The sequence below is a fragment of the Schistocerca gregaria genome, chromosome 4 (assembly GCF_023897955.1).
Source record: "Schistocerca gregaria isolate iqSchGreg1 chromosome 4, iqSchGreg1.2, whole genome shotgun sequence".
NCBI lineage: Eukaryota > Metazoa > Arthropoda > Insecta > Orthoptera > Acrididae > Schistocerca > Schistocerca gregaria.
The window spans coordinates 239,629,580-239,654,923 of NC_064923.1; the positions used below are offsets into that span (position 1 = coordinate 239,629,580).

The 25,344-nt window shown below is 41.5% G+C and overlaps 1 protein-coding gene across 1 annotated transcript in view; it reads right to left on the reverse strand.

Annotated features, from left to right (window-relative positions):
* Positions 1 to 18,248: 18,248 nt before the first annotated feature.
* LOC126266827 (senecionine N-oxygenase-like) overlaps positions 18,249 to 25,344 on the reverse strand; it is a 48,444-nt gene continuing 41,348 nt past the window's right edge. Inside the window, exon 7 of the mRNA XM_049971381.1 lies at positions 18,249 to 18,921. Coding sequence (XP_049827338.1) covers positions 18,619 to 18,921 — 303 coding nt within the window. The 3' untranslated portion in view covers positions 18,249 to 18,618. The remainder of the gene's footprint in view (positions 18,922 to 25,344) is intronic.

Below are 25,344 nucleotides of genomic sequence, written 5' to 3' on the forward strand. Positions count from 1 at the left end.
GTCACGATTGTCACAGCGAAGAAGAATTTTATCATGCCTTCCTCTCAGCTTATTGGTCTCAAGCTACTCAAGATCGTGTAAACCATAGCATCGTAATGATGAAACATTTCGAACAGTCTGAATTCTCTAGTCTTGTCAAATAATTTGAAGACATGTTACATAAGAATCAGTACCTGTCAAACCCATAGAGCCCCTCCGAACTTCCTGCATTTGCTTAATTAGCTTGCCTGAACTTTTACAACATATTATTTTGGCAGGACGTTGCAAAGACGACATCGAAGATTTTAAGGGCTGTTACAAGAATTAGGAATTGACACTGACAGTTCCAGGACCCGAAAACAGGAACACAACAATTACAGGTCTTATCCAACATAATTCCGCGATGACAGAAATAATAACTGGACACGACAAGGCTATTCTTATAACGCAAATCGTCACCAAAATAAACACTACCCGTATGACAACCTTTGGCAGAGTAATAATAATTACAAGGAAAGATCACCTCTCTGCGGTAATGACTATAACAGAGACAATCAGAGAAACAGAAAATATGGGAACCAACATAATTATTATCAAGGGAGACAGAATAGCTTCAGACGCAACGGTCCACCGCACAGTTACGATTCAGGGAGAAGTTCTCCACCACGTGACCGACAAGAAAGAAATTACAGAAACTTTCGACATGGCGACAGGCGATATAATCTTAACAACAGACCATGACTTATATGCTAACCTTGAGAAAAATTTCAGCATTCTTTACCGATATACATCACATGATAATTGCGTTCAAGCTGAAACTCTGCGTACTAGGAATAGTAAAGGTTACACCACATTTCACATGTAACATCGTTTATTGAGAGATAATCTGCTTTTTAGCCTAGTCTTCATCATAAAATTTTTCACTTCATGTTACTAGTACGTTTTGTCACACTTAGAAACTGTTAACATACAACAATGTTTGAAATTAACTATCGAGTCAAGAAAATAGAGAACCTTTTTAGACAGCAATTACGAATACATTGTTATAGTGAACAGACTACGCAGTGTTACTGTGTGTACATTCTTAACTGTTCGTTGCACGATTACGTAACGACTATAAGACTTACATACTTTTAACTTATACCGGTATTGCTAATGAGATTTTAATGCAAGATTTTGGTTTACTAGAAAATACAATCTGGATTTAAAGTACTTTTGTGAGATTACAGATGACTTAGTATTTGTTTCGTTTGACAGCTACATGATTATATCACGACGCTACTAATGAGTGACACAATTTATATTATTGCTTTTGTGCTGTATCTGTTTTATATGTACACAGCTTTTCTGAATTCTTCTGGTAAGTAAAACATGTTTTAGCAGCAACTGTTGTGGTATAGCTACAATGCGACAGGCGTTACACAACAAAACTTTACAGTACAGTACTTTTTTGATCACGTTAATGTACATAATAACTACAATATCGCCGGCCGGGGTGGCCGACCTGTTCTAGGCGCTACAATCTGGAACAGCGCTACTGCTACGGTCGCAGGTTCGAATCCTGCCTCGGGCATGGGCGTGTGTAATGTCCTTAGGTTAGTTAGGTTTAAGTAGTTCAAAATAGTAGGGGACTGATGACCTCAGAAGTTAAGTCCCATAGTGCTCAGAGCCATGTTTCAACTACGATACCTATACGCAAAGCATTTCACTTTTGTTTATGACAAGGTAAGTACATTGAATTCTGTAGAACTTTGCTTACGGAGGACGATAACTACGAGACTTCCACACCACAGAATTATCTTACAGCGAGACGTACAGTTTAGCGCTACGTGGCTTTACCAACATAAAAACCTTAACAGCCTTCTTACATACTACGTCACTGAGTACAAGGTTTCAGGGTAAGTTTGTGCAAGGACCTATCGACTTCCGTATGAAAATAGTTGATATATTACAATATATGACTTAGTGCGAGGCCGGCCACTGTGGCCGAACGGTTCTAGGTGCTTCAGTCCGGAACTGCGCTGTTGCTACGGTCGGAAGTTCGAATCCTGTCTCGGGCATGGATGCGTGCGATGCCCTTAGGTTAGTTAGGTTAAAATAGTTTTAAGTCTAGTGGACTGATGACCTGAGATGTTAAGTCTCTTCCTTAGTGCTTTGAGCCATTTGATAACATAATCTGTTATTACTAGTGTAAAACGTAGGATAACCTGCAGGCTATACCGAATCATGCTGCGAGAAATCACCAGCCCCTTTCACTAAAACCAGATGAGTAAAAATAGGCTTTCGAATGATAAATATGCATGTACGAACGTGCTCAAAATTCATGCCTCAGAATTTTTTGTGTCAAATTCCTTAAGGCTTTTTAAATGAAATAAACATTATTAACATACTACATCTTAATTCTGTATGCTTACATTTTAGTTCTCAGGCCACGAGCACATATTTCTCAACGTAAGAGCAATATGTTAGTATCGCCACTATATAATGTTTGACTGCTTGCACTGCTTCATCACTACCAAAGTGCAGTCCTCGAAGGTGATGTTTAAGAAAATTGGATGGGGCCAAGTCGGGACTGTATGGTGGATGATCGATGACAGTGAAGTCAAGGCTTCTTATTGTTGCAGATGTCAAAACGTCTGGAATTGATAGTCTGAAGGAGAGAGCGTTCCACCTGTGGACAAACTCTACGAATTCGAAATTCGTTTACAGTAAGCTGTTCCTCACGCACCGATGTATATATGTTACGCACAGTCATGTTACATGCTACAATGCGGACCCCTCTAGTGGCACAGAGCTGCAAAGATGTAGAGATGAAGGTTAAAGATGTTGAAAATGTTTGTATTATTTAAAAAGCTTTGAGTTTTCACATCAAAAATTCGGAAGCATTACCCTTCAGCACCCCCTCGTACACGTAGATACTGTAATGTGTTCTTTCAGAATAATAGCGGCACACCCCTCACAATAATGGCAATAATTAATCGCTACGTTATACGAAGAGTGTTAAAGTACGCGTGTTAAAACGTACCGAATAATACGCAACAAAAAGCAGCTGGAGGCCCAGCTATCAACAGCAGCCCGAGGACGACGCTGTCACCGATCACTGGTTCCAATCAAGACCTCAGGAACCACAGACAAAAATTAGTTTTGTCTCCTTTGCATGCGGTGTTAATGGATGAATATTAAACGTATTGGTTTGAACTCGTCCCTAAAATACAGAAGTGAGACATACATTAACATTAAGACAGACTGCAAAGACACTTCTGTAACCATAATCATCGCAATGCTGAGAGACTTGTGCGAATATGTGAGGACACCATAGTTCATCGTTCAAATGCAAATTATTTCGTATTCGGTCAGTGATAAAACTTTCACTAAATATATTTGTGAATAAAATAGTGGTGAGACCGGAGCAGTACGTAAATATAGGAAGCGATTCCACCTTTAACACTGCCATTTCAACTATTGATAACACCCAGGGTTATAAATTGCCAATTGTCCAGCACACTGATTCCATTGTCCAGTCCTCGGTGCCAGTGAATCTTCAGTTTTATGAGGCCTGAAATACGAATTGGAATAAATATGCTTCCGATATTGTGACGAAACAGCATGGTATGCTATAGAATCCATTCGCTACCGAAAGACAGATAGCCGGACGGTATATTAAAAAAGGATCCGAATATACTCGATAAACCTTAACTTCACTGACTGTATTTCTGAGTTTGTACAGAGGTGTTCTATGAGAGATTTGGTATAAGTGACACCGGTCTCCGGAAGCTCCGTACAGAGTAGTTACGGAATTACGATTTATTCGATTCGTTACTCCAAGATATTTTGTTTCCGTGAAGATACCTCTATAAAAGTGGTGAAGCCATTAATATGTTATCACCACAGCGTATAACAGGAAACCCAGAGTGATGTGACAGCTATCAGCCCAACGCAGAGGTACTGTGTGGTGGTTGCCGTCACTACAGGAACAGTCTCAAGGGGACCGTCTGAGCTACTGTAGTGTAACGACGTAAGTTTTGTATAAATGATTTTCTTGTGACATATGACCATGTGCAGACTTCGTCACCAATGTCAGTCACAAAACACTTCAGAATTATTTAACTCTTTTTATAAGTGGTCGCTGAATGGTTCTTGAACAACACTGTAATTAAAACATCATCATTTGAGTCGTATGCGCATAATTACGTCACTCAGTCCAATTGCTTAGAGCAAACTTTTTCAATTTAGATATCATTTGTTTTTTCTCAGACATGATATTAACGCAAGAATCAGCTTTAATAAATATTAAAACCACATTGAATAAACTTTTAAGACTCAAACTTGCGATGAACCTTGTCAAAATTAATAATCTTGTCAAATAAATCAATAATTCTTCATAAATAAATTCTCGGAACACGTATTTAAACTTTAGTAGTACACACTAGTTTATTATCTTCCTATATACTACATATAGACGTGAACCTGAGCCTTGACAAGATATGACTGAACATTTACAACGTGATTAAACTTTCTAGGACGTCATTGTTGTAGAACCATACAAATTCTTATTTTTTCAGTTTTTAGAAGCACGACGCAACATCTCGGTTTCAGGATCTTCTGTTGCTCTTTGGCTGTCGACCCACGACGTATAGTGGCCAGCAATTTTCTTTCTGGTCCTGGCAGCGAAGATGCTATCTCCGTTCGTTGCGCCGCCCTCTCCGTACATGAAACATAAAAATAAATAAAAAACTTTAGATAATTCACAACAATTATAAATATTACAAAATACCTAAAAGAAACACTAAATTAAACTTACATTCACCTGCAAACCGGACTGACACTGGTGGATGGTTGACGCTTCAATTTCACGTCCCACTACACTACCCCTCAACAATTTGAATAATATTGGCAGAGTGTGTGGGGCACGAGTAGCTTATGTAAGCAAGAAGGCGAAACTGTCTCCGAGTTTAAAGAAAATCGAATTTCAAAATTTGGGCGTGGTTGCGTACCTCGTATGGTCGCGACTGTTAGACGATTTCGAAGTTGAACGAGCGAGCGCTTGATTTCATAAAAGCGAAGTCTGTGGATCAAATCCCACTGCCGATACTCTTTTTAGGGTTCCATGCCTCAATCTGTAGAAACGGAATCCTTATGGGATATCTCTATTGTCTGTCTGCCTACCCGTATGTTAAGAACCCATTTTCTCAGGAACGACTACACGTTAACAAGCTCGAATTTGTGTCACATACACTGCGTGATCAAAAGTATCCAGACACCCCCGAAAACATACGTTTTTCGTATTATGTGCATTGTACTGCCACCTACTGCCAGTTACTCCATATCAGCGACCTCAGTAGTCATTAGACATCGTGAGAGAGAAGAATGGGGCGCTCCGCGGAACTGACGACTTCAAACATGGTCAGGTGATTGAGTGTCACTTGTGTCATAGGTCTGTACGCGACATTTCCACACTCCTAAACATCCCTAAGTTCACTGTTTCCTACGTGATAGTGATAGGAAAGGTGAAATGGAAACATGAAGGAACACGTGCAGCACAAAAGCGTACAGGTCGACCTCGCCTGTTGACTAACAGAGGCCTCCGACAGTTGAAGAGGGTCGTAATGTGTAATGGGCAGACATCTATCCAGACCATCAAGGAGAAATTCCAAACTGCACCAGGATCCACTGAAAGTATTATAACAGTTACACGGGAGGTGAGAAAACTTGGAATCCATGGTCGAGAGGCTGCTCATAAGCCAAACGTCACGCCGGTAAATGCCAAACGACACCTAAGGAGCTTAAACATTCGACGATTGAACAGTGTAAAACGTTGTGTGGAGTGACGATTCGCGGTACACAATATGGCGATCCGAAGGCAGGGTGCAGGTATAGCGTATGGCCGGTGAACGTCATCTGCTAGCGTGTGTAGCGCCAACAGGAAATTCAGAGGCGGTGGTGTTATGGTATGGTGGTGTTTTTTACGGAGGGGGCATGCACCCCTTGTTGTTTTGCGTGGTACTACCACAACGCAGGCCTTCATTGATGTTCAAAACATGTGTGTGAAATCTTATGGCACTTGACTCCTAAGGTCATCAGTCCCTAAGCTTACACACTACTTAACCTAAATTATTCTAAGGAAAAACACACACACCCACGCCCGAGGGAAGACTCGAACCTCCGCTGGAACCAGCCGCACAATCCATGACTGCAGCGCCTTAGACCGCTCGGCTAACCCACATTGATGTTCTAAGCATAAGCACCTACTTGCTTCCCACTGTTGAAGAGCAATTCGGGGATGGCAATTGCATCTTTCACTACGATCCAGCACTTGTTCATAACGCACGGCCTTTGACGAACTGGTTACTCGAAAGTAATATCCCTGTAATGAATTGACCTGCACAGGGTCCTGACCTGAATGTTACAGAACACCTTTGGGATGTTTTGGAACACCGACTTCGTTCCAGGCCTCACCGACCGACATCGATACCTCTCCTCAGTGCAGCACTCTGTGAAGAATTAGCTGCCACACCCCAAGAAACCTGACAGCACTGAGTGAACGTATGCCTGCGAGAATGGAAGCTGTCATGAAGGCTAAGGGTGGGCCAACACCGTATTGAATTCCAGCATTACTGATGGAGGGTCTTAAAACAAATCAAAATGTAAATAACTTACTTACAGACCACTGGTGATGCTTTACCTCAACAAACAAAAACGCGTCCAGTGAAAAAATTACGCTTTTTTTGTAGTTGCAACGACGGAACAAAAATACCCTCAAGAAAAATACTTAAGAATCTCGATTCGCAGGACAGATGAACTATATACATAATTAGGTTTGTGCGGAACCCTTGGTACTCGTGTCCTTCTGGCACTTGCCCATCTTTTTTCATTCGCACGCTCTTATAAAAACAGATATGCTTGGTAAACAAAGAAATTGTTTGATGACAGAGAACTGTTTACGATTGTAAACCAGTTTTATTTGCAATAGACACATTACAAAATCATGCACATGAAAACTTCGGCGTTAACTACAATTCCGGTACGTAGCAATATTCATTGTTTCCCCAATTTCTCCGGTGAGCGTAATCGCGGTTCGTGCAGTGCAGCCGGCCGCTGTGACCGAGCTGTTGTAGGCGCTTCAGTCTGGAACCATGCGATCGGTATGGTTGCAGGTTCGAATCCTGCCTCGGGAATGGATGTGTGTGATGTCCTTAGGTTAGTTAGGTTTAAGTAGTTCTTTCTAGAGGACTGATGACCTCAGATGTTAAGTCCCATAGTGCTCAGAGCCATTTGAACAATTTTGTGCACCATAGGTTACCCTGACACAAATGTAAGTACAGCAGTATAAATAAAATGACTGTACAGATTTATAGAAAGCAAGGGTCACTCTATCCTAGTAGCTGTCCTCTCTGAATTTATGAGACCCAGTCATGAGGCTGTGGACATTGTCGTGTGAGAACTTGCAGTCGACGTAAAGACATCAGATCGCAGCGCTGTAATAATAGTTTTGTTTCGTAGTGGGGAAGAGAGAGTTTCACGTTGTCATTAGAGTTTGAAAATGACGCACTATTTTTCGTGGGATTCTCTGTTGGACGGCATTCTCATGACTGGACCACTGTGGTTCGTAATTTTGCGATTGGTAACTGGCACCCTATGGCGGCAGGCAGTACGGTGGGCGCAAGCGGGCGCATTGAGGGGAGCAGATGTGTGTAGGGTGGGAGAGTGTTCACATCAAATTCACCATAGCAAGCTGTCGTGTCCTGATCGACTTGGTGTAGCACAGCGACAACGGAAGCGACATCTTGGGAGTTCCACAAAGGGTTTGACGACCCTGCCATCGTGAATCGATCAGCACGTCTGCAGCACACAGCTCGGCGCCACAGTCATACTTATGATGAGCATACGTCACCACACCGGTAGAGTAGTTCCATTTCATTTCAAACTTTTGGAATCCAGGACGACCGCCTGTCTGTCTTCTTTTGCACTGGTAATAAATGTGTGGACTATTGGGTTTTTGTCACTAACTTCCAGTCAATTTTCCAATTCAGAATTACAGTATTAAAAAGATGTGAACTTGGGAGACAGTACAGTCTTAACTGGCCAAGATGTACATTAACTGATAGGGGAGTGCTACGGCTTTCCATTTAATCTTCAAATTTGGATACATATAATTGTCAGAGGTTTTTGATTATTCAACTTCTTTGTTGATTCCGCAATTGTGTTTACGAGTAAATGGGGGTTCTGCATTTAATAATTTTTTCTGTCTGACCCATTCACTTTAAGCTGTAGGCTTTTTTGTATTCTGTGTCGAGGAAGATAATAGCAATCAGGTCAAAATCATAATCGACATGTTACTCCAGTGATATAACGTTAGTCAGAGTCAGATATTTATTTTGCAATTTCCCTGCATTAAGAACTGTGTCGAAGGCCATAACTATTTCGATATCCACTTGAGCGCAAAATGTAGAACTTAGTTTTTAAAGAGGTGGTACCAGATTACAAATATTTTCAAGCCCAGTGCATGTCTTAGCCAAGTGATAGAGGATGTAGGATCATTGTGCAAGGGTTTTACAAAGTAGGAACATGTTGTGGTCACCATCTCCAGCAAGAATAAAAAGAATGCATTCGAAAACAAGTATTAACAGAATTTACCAATAACACTGTGTGACTGTGACGTGGCTGAATTACTATAAATTAATTATGTCACAATGTTTTCTGATGAACTCCAACATATGAGCACCTCCTATCGCTATCTATATTTTGACTAGTTTTTCCCAATTTTTAAGATCACCACTCAAAGGCTCAAGTCAGTATGGGATTGAACAAATAGCGCAACATAATATCTTAACAGGCATACCCATATCCCACATTAAACATATAACACACTGCAACAAATACTTACTAAGTCAACGAGGAAAAACTGGTTCAAATGGCTCTGAGCACTATGGGAATTAACACTTGTGGTCATCAGTCCCCTAGAACTTAGAACTACTTAAACCTAACTAACGTAAGGACATCACACACATCCATGCCGGAGGCATGCGTGGTTCCAGACTGAAGCGCCTAGAACCGCTCGGCCACAGCGCCCGGTGGTCTACGAGGAGCTCACTCTTGTATTATTACTGTGTCACAAAACAATCACATCAGTATAAAGTTGCCCTAGAGGAACGTGACACTGCAGGATTGTAGCAGACCTGTAAATAACGTTGGAAAAAATTTGCTCGCAACACATAAGTAAATATCCGCTGTAAGCTATAAATACCAGCACCACGAAAACTAGATAGGAGTAAATGGAAGGCCCACACGTTTCCGCATGGAGCTTAGCATATAATGCTGCCCGCCACCTACGGCAGAAACTGAACTCTTGATAATAGCATACAGGACCCAAGTAGCAGGCACCACACGCTTTAGCTCCACCGTCCAGCTACTGCCAAAATCGCCTAGGCATCTGGTAGATGAAGAAAGGCGTCTGAGGTATTCTCGGAAATTACCCTTCACGCCTCGCTTGCTCTCTGACCATTAAATGAGATAGCAACCAGCCAAGTATACCAAGTTCACAATTATCACTATCTTGCCGGTGGAAGCAATGCAATTCGATAAGAGAAAAACACACCATTACCTACAGGTATGTTGAGCATTCAACACAGGACGATAATGTGTGCATTTGTTCTTAAACTACTCTAATAATCTTTCATTAATTGTCTCCCCAGTTCTTGAGGATATTTCCAGTAATAAATCATTATTAACATACCACATGCTGGCAAAGTCCTGCTACGTAGTAACAATTTTTTTAAGTGGAATGAAATAAAAATTGCTCTGGGACATAAGCAATGAGAATTATAGGACAAGCTGGTTTATGGTGACAGCCTCATCATGACTAACAAGCTTGATTGAATCGATGAGTTTGTATACAGAATATGCAATGGAAATAAGTCTTTAAGGACGATTGTCAGAAGGATGCAGGTAATTGCAAATATATTCTACTGACTTTAGTCTGTTGTTGCTATTTATTTAGGTAACGGAAAGCTACTCTGAAGGAGGGAGTACTGATTCTAGTAGTGCTGATCCTAGTCCGCTTGCTTTATTCATGTACGAGTTCTTGAGGACTTAGACTGCTACGTTCAGGCACACAAGATGCCTCATTTTTTTTTTTTCACTTCATATCGCACGTTTACAGAAGTGCCTGTTGTGCGTTGGCATCTTTCTCATAGCTACCTGTCGTGCACATGGGTATAGGTTCCACTGCATACGTCTACTGGAAGCTGACGTCTTAATCACACAGGTGTGATTTAATTACTACATTATAATGCTTTCAAGTTGTATTCATCTATTACTCTCCTGGTTTATGTATTGATTTAGTAGAGGTCTTTTGATAGTTACTAGATGCTCTTGTACTGACATTGTTACTACAAAATTAACTGTTTATCTTATGTCTGAAGTATTATATAAGCTAAGGTGTGTATTAACTTTTTTACATGTACGACAATGTGCCTCACTATCCCACAAAATCAGTTAATTTAACATCAAAATACTTCATTAGCCACATATCATAGTTGTTTTGAAGCGTTACGCCTTCAGGAGTATCCATTACAGATCCAGACGTTTGGATAAAATACTGCCCACCGCGACATTCGCATATAACGCAGCGAATCCCGACACTGCAGCCTTCACATTGTTCTTTCTGTTCCACGGTCATGAGACCCAAGCGATAACGGATACACTGTCACCGTTGCAGCTGGATGTTAAACAGGATGACTACATAAAAACATCACCACTAAGTCAAAAGAAGCAAAGCAGACCCTAAACGCCCATGAGAAAAGCCGAAGGGTGCTATAACACCTGACACCAGCAAGTGAGATACGGCCTGACAGACTTGGTACGTTTCTACGCATCTGTATAGAAAGTCGGTTTGCCGGAAAAGTTCCTAAAACGCTACTTTGAACTTCATCACTTTCTTCATCGCTTGTTGGATGTCGCTTATTACATTGAAGATTACGAATTCATGAAGAAGGCAAAACTGCAGACACGTCGTTCTCTTTCTGTGCATTAAGTCCTACTGCAGTCCAGAAGCGCTGCTAGACGATGGGGGTTCACCGAAACTGTAGATCCACTCGACGATCGCGAAGCTTCAACGGGAAAGGCTACCTTTGATACTTTTCCTAGTGAAGAACATGTCAAGTCATGACTGGAATGCGAGGATGCGCTAGTGCTTCTATACAGGACCACTGACAAGATCAATGTTACGGCGTAAAGTCAAGCGCCGGTACGCCAGCCTGGAACGTTAGACCACAGAAGGCTGTGGACAAGACGTCAGCCAATTGCACGCTGACTGACCTCTCTCCAGGACGACAACGCGACGCAGCGCCCTCTGTGTGAAGACAACAATAGTGCTGCACCCGACTGACCACAGCCAGTTCTACAGAAGCGTCAAGACCCGCGATCCGGACAGAGGCGTGAACTGCATTACTTCACTTGTATGAGGAATTGTATATACTGAAGAGATTTCTTATTTGCATGCGGCACTTCTGTGTTATTGTCAAATTGAAGTATTGTCATTGATTCATTTCATAATAAAACTCTTTAGTACGATTTGCTTGAACTGTTGCCTAGTGATCCAAGAAGCAGTTTTCCCAGTACCTCCTCTTTGACAAGTAGGCAGGATACAACATTGGCGACGAGTTATCGAAAGAATCCAGGGTCTAGGGCAACCACTGATTCTCTATTTTGTTTTGTTGTGGAATATTGTGGTTTTCTGGCGCCTTAATACTACTTTTTTTTCTTTGCATGGGTGTGTTTCCTTGCTGTAATAGTGTTTCTTATAGTATTTTTGCCAATCAGAGTTTGCAGGTTGACGTTGAGGTTTTTTCTTTTTTTCTTTTTGTTTGCTTGCTTTTCAACTTACTTTTATTGCTTGCCTTATCTGTTTATTGCATTTGCCTCTCTCACAATGAACCTGCTCAGGCGCCACAGCTGCAAGCGATAGATGCAGTGCAGCTAACACAGATGGTTCAGTTTCAGAGTCAACAAAGTGCAACACTACTAAATACATTACGGCAGCTACTCACCCCTCAAGCTACCAATGCAGTGCAGCAAGCACCTACAGTATCTCTGAGTGCCATAGCGCCTTTTCTCCAGTTTAATGAACAACAAGAGTAATGGCTCGAGTGGTTGCAACAGTATGAAGCCCAAGTAATTGCTCGCAAGGTAGAAGGGACTGTGAAACTCCATTATTTACTGCCAGTTGTGGGAAGCGCAGTGTTCCCTAATACAACTCCGAGTGAACTTCCTTATGATCAGGTTGAAGATTCAATGACTAACTATTATGACCAACAAGTGAATGTGTTAGCAGCTACGTGATGATGATGAGGTCCCTTACTACCGAAGAGCGCAGGGGACGATGCGGGAGCCCGACATGTAGCTATGTATCAATTCTTTAACTGCAAGAAACGGTCAGAACAAATTTATCGCGAGTTGCTAAATGATTCTAGGGTATGATGAGCAAATTGAAATTCGTATGTGTTTGCGCTGCTTTATATTCAGGTATTATGTTGCGCGATGCGATTGTGTACAGTATAATTGATGTCAAACTTAGAGAATAGATTTTGAAAGAGTCCTATCCTCCATTTCAGCACATAGTGCAAATATTAAATCAGTGCAATTCAGGCACAGTCCCAGTAGGAAGTTCGAGTCCTCCCTCGGACATGGGTGTGTGAGTTGTCCGTTGCATAATTTAGTTTAAGTTAGGTTAAGTAGTGTGTAAACCCAGGGACTGATGACCTCAGCGGTTTGGTCCCATAGGAACTTACAACAAAATTACAAAAAATGAAGAGAAAAAGAGAAAATTGTGTGTGACTTAAGGCCGCAGCTAATGCAGACGTGCACACATATGGCATGTCCTATGTCATGAGACACAGTGCCATCGCACGCGGGATGGTGTGGTCAGTGTCATTTTCCGCTCTCAGCTCTCTCCAGCGGCAATTGTCAGCTTTATTTGGCTTGCAAACAATAAAGTTCGTCGACAAACATTGACGAGTTTAAAATTTCTACGTCAACTCTATTAAAACGCAGATTTCCTCACTTGTGCATATGCACATCATGTTGTTCTGTCTGTGATATACATAAATAAAAACTTCAATATCCATGAACAGGCAATAAGACAAAAAAAAGGAAAGCTACATATCCATTCAGTAAAGACATCAGCTTATAGAAGTTCACCAGATCGAACAAACGCCTCCTCATAGAGGTTGTACTTGTATTTACATAATATCAAGTGTCACAGAATTTGGTTCTATTAATTTCGTAAGAAAGTCCCACAAGCTTTTAGAAAACGCGAAGGAGGAAAAGAATTTAGACAGAGAAGGATTCTGTCTACCTACTGTCTGTTCTGTAATGTGATGCTTCTGCCTGTTACACAAGGCTTCGTGTTAAGCAACTTAGAATTTAATGTTATAGTCATTTATAGCCTTCAATTTCTTAAATTACATTTAATGGTAACAGGTGCAAGTAACAACGACAGGTTTCTTATGAATCTTCAATATGCCATTGCCTTAAAACAGCTTACTCTTATAACACGCGTGTTAGAATGCTATGGTAACTAAATACGAACATTGTTTAACCAACAATATAAAGTTTTCAGCCGATTTCTTACAACAAATCGGACATTTAACGGACATTTAACGATTCAATGTGCTCGTGGGGTATAAGGCATAATTTAAAGCAACTCTAATATGTACTTCTAGCGGATACTACAAATACAATATGATATCTTGCTTCCCGCTGGCCTCAAGCTTTCTGCTTGTGAAACTTCAATGTAGATGACCATCAACTGTTTATTATTTATTGTAACAACAGCTATGTTATTTTAACCAACATCAAAGATGTTCACTTCAAATTTTGTACTGACAAGCTGGTTACGCTTTGCTTCGGCTTGATAATGGTCTTTTGAAAAGAAACCGGTAGCAATGAGGATAAAAATAAACAGTTGATTGGCATATACAATAAAGTTTACAAATATTTGACAGCGGTGAATCGGCTCCTCGACGTTAATGTTTCTGCATGTAACTCAGAGAATGTTCTGGCTTCATATTGGTTCTACTTTACATGAGACGTTGCAGAAATATCGCAGAACTTATTTTGTGTTTCATTTGAGGAAATGGTACCTCAACATGAATTTGCGGGAAGTGATGTAAGAAAACACGCAGAGCGCCACTCAGCACAAGCTAACTCGTCCCGTGTGCCGACGTGTTAGTAGTAATCATTTCTGGAAGTGATGTTTGATAGTCTGGAGCGTTAGATGTCTGTGTAAATATCAGCGTTGTGGAACATTCTACATTTGTATGAATAGCAACAATCTCCGTTCAGAAGTTCAGTTCTGTTGTGTTTGTACTTTGGTGCTCGTAATATAGAGTCTTTCAGTGCTAAGGGTTCCATTTCACTGACTTCCCTACTCTCGGAATTGGACTTCAGTGTGGTTGTGACTTGAATAAATATAGCTATATTAACTGTACTAATTGTTTCTAAGATACGTTTAATTTATGTCACAACGATGAAAGAAGATGAATTTTTTCGTTTATGGCCTTTATTCCAGAAAATGGTTGGTGCAATTCTTCACTCTGACCTATCGTGTGAAAAACTTCTCGACTCCACATAACTGTTGCAACATACATCCAACTGATGTATATAAACGAAATAAACTTCCTGTATGGGCCTACAATCAGGCCCGATTAGGCATAGGCTGTAATATTGACACTGAATCTATTTTCGCGAGTTCAAAGTTTTTTGATGTCAGATGTGGCAGTCCTCGAGATAGCGTAATAAATGAATAAATATATTTAATTACGGATCGGAACGGTTTTAGTTACAAACTACACATTCAGTTGAACCATCTTACTCTATTCAAGTGTGGTATCCCTCTACAATTTTTACCATCCAGTACCTTCATGCGGTAACGAATGAACTATTGCTTGATACCCCATGAAGTGTTCTATGAATCGATCTTTCCTTTTAACCAGGTTGTGCCACAAATTTATGTTCTCCCCGAATCGACTGAGTACCTTTTCATTAGTTTTCCAATAGACCATATAATCTTCAGCATCCTCTACCACCACTCGTTAAAAGCTTCCGTTCCTTTCTTGTGCGTACTATTTGCCATCTGCGTTTGAAACTCATAAAAATCAGCATTGCAGACAAATACCTTCGGAAAATACGTCCTAAGCCCAAAAATTGTTTTATAAAAAACAGCCCTTCGTTTTAAAAAAAAACAAATTTTTTTACAGTCTGTTTTTTATTTTTACTTTACTTTTATTAGCATTAATAGATTAGCTCCCCAAATAACATATCTCTTCTACAACACTGTGGCTCATTTCCTAAGCGTCGAATTCCCTCAACATCATAACATCTTATGATACAATTCGGCTAAATGTCATTATTCGTGCTTTAGTTTAGCTGATTTACTTTTTATAGTTTCTTTTCAAGACAGTATCCATTTCAAGTCCTTTACTGTCTCTGGAGGAATTACACTGTCATCAGCAAAACATAGAGCTTGTGTTTCTTCTCACCGCATTTTATCCCTTTTCCATATTTCTTCGTCGTTACCATTGCTGTCTGTTTCAGGTTCAGACTGAGTGGCAAGGGAGTAGCTATCAGTACTCTCTCACTCCCCTCTCAATTAACGGTCCGTCTCATGTGCTTCGCCTTTTAGAACTGCAGTATGGATTCAGCATAAGTTGTAGTAAATATATCGGTCCTTCGTATTTATGCCCCATCCTCAGAATTTCAGAATGAATTCCTGACAAATGGTCACAATCTTTCTCGAGATCTGCAGACCCTGTAAATATCCTATAAATGCAGCTTTCCCTTGCTCCAACCAGTCGTCTAAGATAAATTGTAGAATCAATATTGCCTCAAGAGTTCTTACATTTCTTCAGAACCCAGACTGACATTATCTCATATTAGCTTCAACAACTGTTTGATTTCTGTAGGCAATGCGTGTTAGTAGGGAGAAGAAGTTCTACAGATCGACATGGCAATTTAGCCTGGAAGTGTTTACTGATGAAGACGCCGGCCGTGAAAGCCTACACGGGATGATTAGTACATTCATTTGGCGTGGCGGGACTAATCTCTTAAAGGATTATTCTGAACAGAAAACCGTCACGTACAGAATCCTAGTGACAACGTGCTTGTGAGTTTCATACATATTAAACGAAGTTCTTTCTATAGATCTGTTCCCAGAGCTCATAGGAAACGGATGTGGACTGTAAGAAGGCACCCAAGATTAAGATAATCCTGGACACACTCTATGGATAATGAGGTTGAGTTAGCGAGCTGAGCATTTCAGATACTGAATATATTATTGCGGAAAATAACCATCGACATCTGAGACAGATGTTAACCTTCCTCTAGTATTAAATAGTCACCTAATGCACAGATATTCAGAAACGTCAAAAATATATCCTAAGTATATGATTATTGTCAGTCCAGATGGGGAAATGTGGATGTAATCGATCTCCAGATACAGACGCGACTTAGATTGAAGGATGTTTGATGAATGGGTTCCATATTTCGGGCGGCGTATGATACATGGATGCTGTTTGATCCAATTCACTCTTCTCGCAGCAGGAACCACCCTCCTGTTCCTAGACATTTGTCTGTAATATACAGATGATGCAAGCGGATTGCGTGTATTACGTTTGCAGTGTACTACTTCGGCCACAAAATGCTTTGCTTCTCTCTCAAATACCTTAGTTTCTCCCGAGCTACTGCTTCCTAATTTACTGAAATTAGAACATGACAGTGCGAGCGCTGAAGTTATATGATTCCATGTCTGCATTAGAACAACACTGACTGTATAATGAGAACGTATATTCGTAAAATACTAGCCGTAAATATACCTGCATATTAACACTCAGTTTAATGAGCGAATGAGCGAGGAGTAACCATAGTGAGCAGAACGTGTACGAAAGAGCAGTAAATGTGAAAATTTCTCGACTCAACAATTCTGCTAAACCTATCAAACCTAAGGGCTTCACACAATGGTGTGCTACTGAAGCATGTGAATATGTCTAAAAAAGATGAAACTAAGTTGTAATACAAAAGTTAGTTTTTCGAGGTGGCATTTACTGACGACAGAGAAGCGCTGTTATAAAGAAAGTCATAGCGACTGAAAAACGATATTCCCGTCTCACACCAGTGGTTAATAGCAACACATTTCACTGCAAGCGTCCCATAGTCTTCGTGTGTAAAAATTATGTCTTCAGTGGAGATCTCTTTTATTGTCTTCCCAGTTATTACTCAGATAGTCTGCATGGGAGTACAATGAAAAAGAAATGGCTCGTCGTAACAGTAATATTCCAGAAAAATCATCGGTTTTAAATGTGGGCTCATCAGAGATTTCATAGACTCCTAGGCTTTACGAAAGAATATGTTTCAGAACTTTAAAACCGTAATCGTTATAGCAAAGAAAACAATTATTTGGATTGCTACTGAACTCAGCCAGCATTATAGTCCACAATCAACAATATTCAACAACACATTTACCACAAAATGGAGAATTTTATGATTCTGACTGATAACGAAAAAGGAGCCTGCGTATCGAAGTCTGCACCTACATTTTACAGTCATGTGAGAATGTAAGCTGTAAGCTTGTGGGTTATTGTTGACTGCCAAGTGCGTAGACTTCAGAGATTCATTTCTCAATACTTCTTCATGTTAGCTGGTGGGTTAAGTTGACCAGAGCCACTTAAGAATCTGAGTTGTAGTTTTAATTGATGACCAGAAGGAAAATATTTGCATTTATTGAAAACAAATCCTGAAATACTCTCATGGTGTGGGTATAATGGTTATATTCTTTTTATTTAGTCACTCTGTACTGAAGTGAAGTTACTTTGCATCGTCTGAGCTCTGCCTTCAGAATGGATGTTCCCAATAAAATCGAAATAGTGTACTTTGATGGGAAGGAGCCACGAAGTCTTGCATTTAAATACGATGTACTGTTTTTGACATATGACAAAATTCAGTCTCTATCTAGTAGTTATGATAAGTGACCTCTTCCTGTTCATGGTCATCAGAATGCTTCACCGCCGAATCCCACCTTGTGAAGGTCTTTTCTGAGCAAGTTATCGAGTGGCGGCACTGTGAGAGTGCTTCTCGTGTGTAACTAGCGCGTTTTAGAATGAAGGAATGGTGTGGGCCGTCGAGCAACTGAGAGGTACTCTAAAGACAACTAAGATGAGAGTTTCCAGGACTTACACAGCCATTCTCAGCAGTGCATTACCGTAGACACTGATTACTTCAAAGTTCTGTAACTTTTATTTCAGATAAGCCAACAATCAATTCGCAGTATTGGTACATTCACCTAGCTTCATGGATTTTCGTTTAACAAAATGCCCCTTTACAAGTTTTCGAAATTTAATGTTTCATGTTTGTCATCTAGTTATATTTATTTCGTAAGTAACAACGTTTCTCGCGTCGTTTTCAGAACGTAAATTTGTGTAAACTGATATCTTCTCCTTGGAGGCCTACCACTTCAGCGGCTATACACCTGTACCTCCACTTGTATCTCAGAATTCAGTTAACATCAGGCACATTGTCAGACTGTTACAGCTTTCATGACATGCAAAAAATGAACTAATATCTAAGAAAATCTACAGGCGCTTATAATCAAGCAATCTCTTGGAAAGTTTCGCTGTCTACTATTCGGAAATTATGACGGCGGTAGTTGGCCAGGTCCTCGTACAGCCGGTAGGCGACGGTCTCGAAGAGCTTAAACACCACCGGCGGCAGGCGCCGCGCCCCAGCCAGGTCTGCCAGTCGGTTGAGGTAGGGCACCTGCTCCTGCCCCAGGTAGTGAGGCCGTATGCCCTCCTCTCGGCGGCGACGCCTCTCCGCCTCGGCGTCGCGTCTCAAAGTGTCGGTGTCGGGCAGGCTGCAGCGACCGTCCAGCACCGCAACGAAGAACCGCGACTGTAACAGAGGGCGCCGAATGAGCAGAAATGTACCGCAAATTCAGTGCTCCACTTTCTTCGGCGGGGAAGCAAGCTGCATTGCCACTTGACAAACTGTACGAAGTATTCAGAATGAGATTTTCACTCTGCAGAGGGGTGTGCGCTGATATGAAACTTCCTGGCAGATTAAAACTGTGCCCCAGACTGAGACTCGAAGTCAGGACCTTTGCCTTTCGCGGGCAAGTGCTCTAGCAACTGAGCTACCCAAGCACGACTCACGCCCCGTCCGCACAGCTTTACTTCTGCCAGTACCTTGCCTCCTACCTACCAAACTTAACAGAAGCTCTCCTGCTGTGAGGACGGGGCGTGAGTCGTGCTTGGGTAGCTCAGGTGATAGAGCACTTGCCCGCGAAAGGCAAAGGTCCCGAGTTCGAGTCTCCGTCCGGCACACAGTTTTAATCTGTACGAAGTATTAAAGAAAAGTCAATTTTTGTTGTTTGGAAGTTTTAAAGTTTTAATCATGCTGTTTCTCAGAAACCGTGTATAATTTTTCAAACACAGGTATTATACAGCCAACCGGTTGCAAATAACTATTTGGTACACTAACCTAGGTTTCGACACCTACTAGTGGTGGCTTCATCAGTACGAAATTGTGAGAAACCGTAACTACGAGGGTCAGTCAAAAAGTAATGCCTCCTATTTTTTTTTCTACGTTTAATTGTCAGGAAATTTAAATGCAATTACATAGGTTGAAAACCACAACATTGAGGATCATTTTGTCATTTTTCAATGTAATCTCCGCCCATCTCTATAGTTTTGGTCCATCTTTGAACAAGGGCATGTATCCCAGCACGGTAAAAATCACAGCTCTGCTTCCTAAGCCACTGACGCACGGATGTTTTGACGGCCTCCTCATCTTCAAAATGAATCCCACGATGAGCTTCTTTTAGTGGCCCGAACAGATGGAAGTCTGATGGTGCCAGGTCAGGGCTGTATGGGGGATGAGGCAAAACTTCCCATCCAATTTTGACAATCTCGTCAGAGGTGTGACGACTGGTGCGTGGTCTTGCATTGTCATGCAAAAGAAGAACATCTGCCATTGATTTTGTTGGGCGAACTCGCTGAAGACGTGCTTTAAGTTTTTTGAGGGTTGTGACGTATTGAACAGAATTTATTGTGCATCCCTGCTCCAAAAAATCAACCAGAATCACACCCTCTGCATCCCAGAAAACTGTTGCCATAACTTTCCCTGCCGATCGCACAGTTTTGAATTTTTTCTTCCTCGGCGAGCTTGTGTGACGCCACTCCATTGACTGCCTCTTTGATTCGGGTTCAAAAAAATGCACCCATGTTTCGTCCCCGGTCACCATTTTTTTTCAGAAACTCATCTCCCTCGAAACGGAAGCGCTGCAAATGTTGGGAGGCTATTGTTTTCCTTGCCTCTTTATTCTGATCGGTTAACATTCTTGGAACCCACCGTGCACAAACTTTTGAGTATCCCAATTGTTTAATAATCGTGATCACACTGCCTTTACTGAGAGAAATAATGCGACACACTTCATCTGCAGTCACCCGACGGTCACCACGAATGATGTCATCAACTTGCTGAATGTTGTGTGGAGTCACTGCACTCACCGGCCTGCCGCTCCGCTTTTCGTCAGTCAACGGTGTTTGCCCTTCAGCTTCCTTACAACGACGAACCCATCGTCTAACAGTGCTGACATCCACTGTCACAACACCATACACCTTCTTCAGTCTTTCATGAATGCGTATGGGCGTTTCACCTTCTGCATTCAAGAATTCAGTCACACAACGCTGTCTCAAACGAACATCGATGTCGGCCATCTTACAAACTTCTGCGGTGCTGCCACCTGTTGACACAGAAAGTTACTACTGCAGTGGATTGCAGAAGAAGGTTTGAGGAATGGCGCCAAATTCAAGTTTTTCACTTAACTTAATTTTTTTAAGTAGAAAAAAAATGGGAGGCATTACTTTTTGACCGACCCTCGTACATTGCTAGAAAGCAATGAAAAGAATTTAGAGCAGCTAACTCAAAAACAAAATAAAGTCTTTTCCAGCCTTGTCACGTATGCCTAGCTAGGAACATCAGACACACGTCGGCAAGCTTTTCACGTGGTACACCGGAATATGCAGCTCTAAAAATGCACTGTCCTTTTATACCTTCTGTACGTGATGCTATCATCATCTGTGCATGTGCATATTGCTATCCCATGACTTTTTGTCACCTCACTCTAATGCTCGCATAGCCTTCGGCAACAAAGCTTTGTACCATCAGCAGTGGCCTAAATTGCTACAAATTACGGGACTAATCTGCGATTTCCTAGCTGGTTATGTGACGAGAAGTGGGCACCTGCCACACACAACCAGTTGGAGAAAGTGTAAATGCTTCGCACTCAGTCATTAGCAGCACTTCTGGCTACGACTGTGTCTCAGCGTGTTTGACCAAGCAGTTAGAGACACTTGGAGCAGCCTCCTCAAGCAGGTGAAGCCTCTGGTGTAAGAGCCACCAGCTAGCCCTGATTGTTCCAGGATGGTACTTCCAAGGCTAGGTCGTCCATTGGGTGCCATTTTCTGATACACTAGTCAGTCTCTGAGGATCCTGGGTTCACCGTGTGGCGTCTGCACACCCCTACCAGCGGCCTGGGGTTACTAGCTGTAAACGTGTGTCCAGGCATCAGCTACTCGCTGCCGAGCTCACTCCAGTCTTGCGCCAAAAGGAAGTAAGACTGGGCTTAACGTCTGTTCGACATCTATGATGTCGTCAGTCATACGACCACACCGCTGCCTGAGAGATCGATCCGACGGATACGATTCTCTCGATAAACGGAACAGAAGAACGGCTGTGTTAGCCAAACAGTACACAGCCAGTTGCAGTGCTTATGCTCGCCGCGAAGCGCCGCTACGTCACTTCATGTGTAGCAGGGGTATACTGCAGTTGTGCCAGTCTAGAGTTCGTAGCCGCCCTCAGTGATCGGCCAACGCTGATGTTAGTCAGTCATCGTCTGCAGCTCAGTCATTGCTGCAATCAAGTCATTGTAGCCTAGTTCCCAGTTAGTCTTCAGATTCACCAGATTCGACATTCAAGATTACGAGAGATTAATTCGTCACTGTAAGATTTTGTGACTTGTAAATTATGTCATTCTACAGACGCTTAGTCTAGTCGCATCCTCTGTAATTGTCAACCAACAGATGACGGACTACAACAAAGTTAAGTAGTAAATAATTTCTTATTTTGTACTCTTGCTAATTAATTGTGTTTTCTTGTTGTATCTACCAAGCAGTCTTGGCATTGTAGAACCCACGTTTCCACCTCCTTGGCTACCTCATATTTGCTACCTGATGTTGATGGACTCGGTTATGCTGGAAGATCGAGAGCCACCAACATCGATGCCATTAGAGATGGAGCACAAGCACACATTGTGTCAAGGATGGTGAAGTAAATCGACCTTCCCCTTTCAAAGGAACCGTCCCAGCATTTCCGTCGAGTCATTTAGGAAAATCACGGAAACCTAACTGGATGGCCGGAAACGTGTTTGAACGATCCTCCTCTGGCATGCGAGGCCATCATCATCACCATCTATGCGCATGTCGCGGAAGTGGTGACAAATAAGACTACTTACACCAGGTGGATGAACTCCCCGGAACGGGACTCCCAGCCAGAAATTCCATACGCATACATCACATTTGAAGGCTATACACGGCACCGGCTGCTGTTTCGCGGCGGCTTCAGTCTGCTGCCTTTGTGAATACAGTCGACGCGCGCTAAGCGGTGGCTCCTGAGCGATGTCGTCGACCCCGACTTCCTGGATGGAAGCAATGATTAAACTGTTATCATTTGGGAAGCATTCTGGACTTTCCGCTCGCTGAGGCGCTGGAGGATCCCATCCCACTAGGTGCGCACACACCTCTCTCCGGAAGAGATGCTCATCTTCAGCGCTAGACCTAGCGTAACGGATTACATACACACGACAGACTGTTACAGTCTTGTGTCAGAAACGAAGAACACAGTGCGCGTAACCTTCATCTTACAGCATCCGTCAAGCTGTTTTCGATCTTGCACTGAGAGCATTTAGTCTTAGTTTGGCTGTCATACGCGTAAACCCATACTACATCACCTGTTATGACACGTTTCAGAAGCTCTGCATAGTTATGTACTCCTTATGTACTCCTTGTACTCCTTATGTACTCCTTAGCAATTCCCATTCTCCGCTGTTTTTATTCGAAAGTGTTTTTAACTCGTTAATGAAGAAGTAGGTGATCTTTAGTTAGCTAGAACGGGCTTCCATTTCTTTAGAATCACTTTTTTGTAAAATCTAGCGATAGGAATCCGCTTGCAGCGCTAGAGTATGCACGTCATCTTCCACAACTGTCTAATAAAACGTGTACACAGCTTGCTTTGCAAACTGTCCGCAAACAAGTCATCGATGCTAATGGGGTGACTGTTGCCACGATTAGCGTCGTTGCTATTCCAATGTCAACAACAATCTCTCGTACCCTTTTCCCATAACGGTTTCTCAAGTTCCACTGGTTAGGACTCTAAGTGGTCTGGACAACATTCCTGTGCGTGGCTGTGCAACAAGCTAGTAACCCAGAAATTTGGAGTGGTGTCTTCCCATGCTGTAGCAAAGCTACCTCGCATTCAGAATTGTTTTAAACGTTGAGTATGTAATTATTACATTGATTTACTGTTCGTATATAGCTAGTTTGTGGCCTTCCACCTGTCCTTTATTATATAACTATTTCTGGAGGAAACACCTGTTGTAGGTTCGACCTCAGAAGCTGCCATTGTCAGAGCACAGATCTGCAGATCAGATGTCTTTTATCTGCTGACGGGGAAGTGGCAACAGATTGGACAGCTAACTCAATAAATTATTCTCACCCAAAAATGATTCAAATGGCTTTGAGCACTATAGGACTTAACATCTGAGGTCATCAGTCACCTAGAACTTAGAACTACTTAAACCTAACTAACCTAAGGACCTCACACACATCCAACGCAAGATTCGAACCTGCTACAGTAGCAGTCGGGAGATTTTGCACCTAAGCGCCTAGAACTTCTCGGCCACCGCGGCCGGCTATTCTCACCTATCTCTCCTTATAGATATTACCCACACTGCAAGATGGATATTACTATCAGTAAAGCATATTTGTAGAATGGAAATCAAGAACGGACTAAGTGCTAAACAACTGTTTCGAATTATCAAGCTTTTTTTGTTTTGACAAAAATATTTTAATGAAGAAACCTTAACAATACGTTTTTATTTGTCTACAGTAAGAGCAACACAAATACTGCAATTTTTTTATGTTTCTTTCCTGTTATCAATGAAAATAAATATTGTATTATCAAAAACACAGAATGTGCTTCGTGCCATACGGGTATCTGCAAAAACGAGGTCAGTGCCAATGAAAGAAATCTCAAGCAATTGTCAGTTTCTTTTAGTAATAAACATTATGCAGATCTTACTGATACAGTGCCTCGCAATTCAGTAGTTTTTTATTCTTCTTTTAATTTCATAGGGCACAGAGCAAGTTTAATTCATTAACTGTTCGAAAAATGTTCTATTAGCGACTTTCAAATACGTCAGCATCTGTCGCAGATATCCTTTTTCTTTCCAGCTGACAAGTTGTTTCTGCATTGTAGCGACGGTAAAATTAAGTTCTTTATTATGTCAGTACTAATTCCTTTCTTGAAATTCTTGTAAGTGCTCCAGTTTTCAAATTCGTTAAACATGATTCTCGTCTCGACTTCACCAGGTGCATTTTTTTTTGCAACTTGAATCAAACTGCATTTGTAAGTATTTATTTTCGTTGTGTCAATATGTGTATCGAGTGATTATGTAAAATAAAGTTGTCGACAGGCGGGAGCATAGTAATGACAAATGGGTTGGTTGGTGTCGTATTCTCCGTAAGATTCACAAGTTCCTTAGGAACGTGACATTCCAACATTCTCCCAGCCTCTTACGTTTTTCAATCTGGGCAAAATCTCTGTCACACGCTGCAAACTACTACAAAACTTTGTGGCACTTATCCATCATTAGTCTCACTGGTCGACCGTCGCAAACTGCTCATGTTATCCTTCGGGCCTTATATGCACTGCTACAAATGGTCGTTGCTTTTCAGGTTGTTTTCAACAGAACTTAGCTTGGTTTTTTGGTTCTTACTTAAAAATATTTTTTCGGCATCTAACCTGTTATTTATTTCCGCTCTACATTTGTAGATTTTGAGAAACAATTGAGTGCGGTCAAAATTAAGAGGAGATAAATTACAGAGTTACTATAGCATAATACACATTTCTCAAAAACCGAAATTTGGTAACATCGAATATAAATTTCAGCTTTTGACAATGGTGACTGGAATACTATCTTTCAAATTCTGAAGATGGCAGGGGTAAAATACAAGGTGCGAAAGGCTATTTACTATT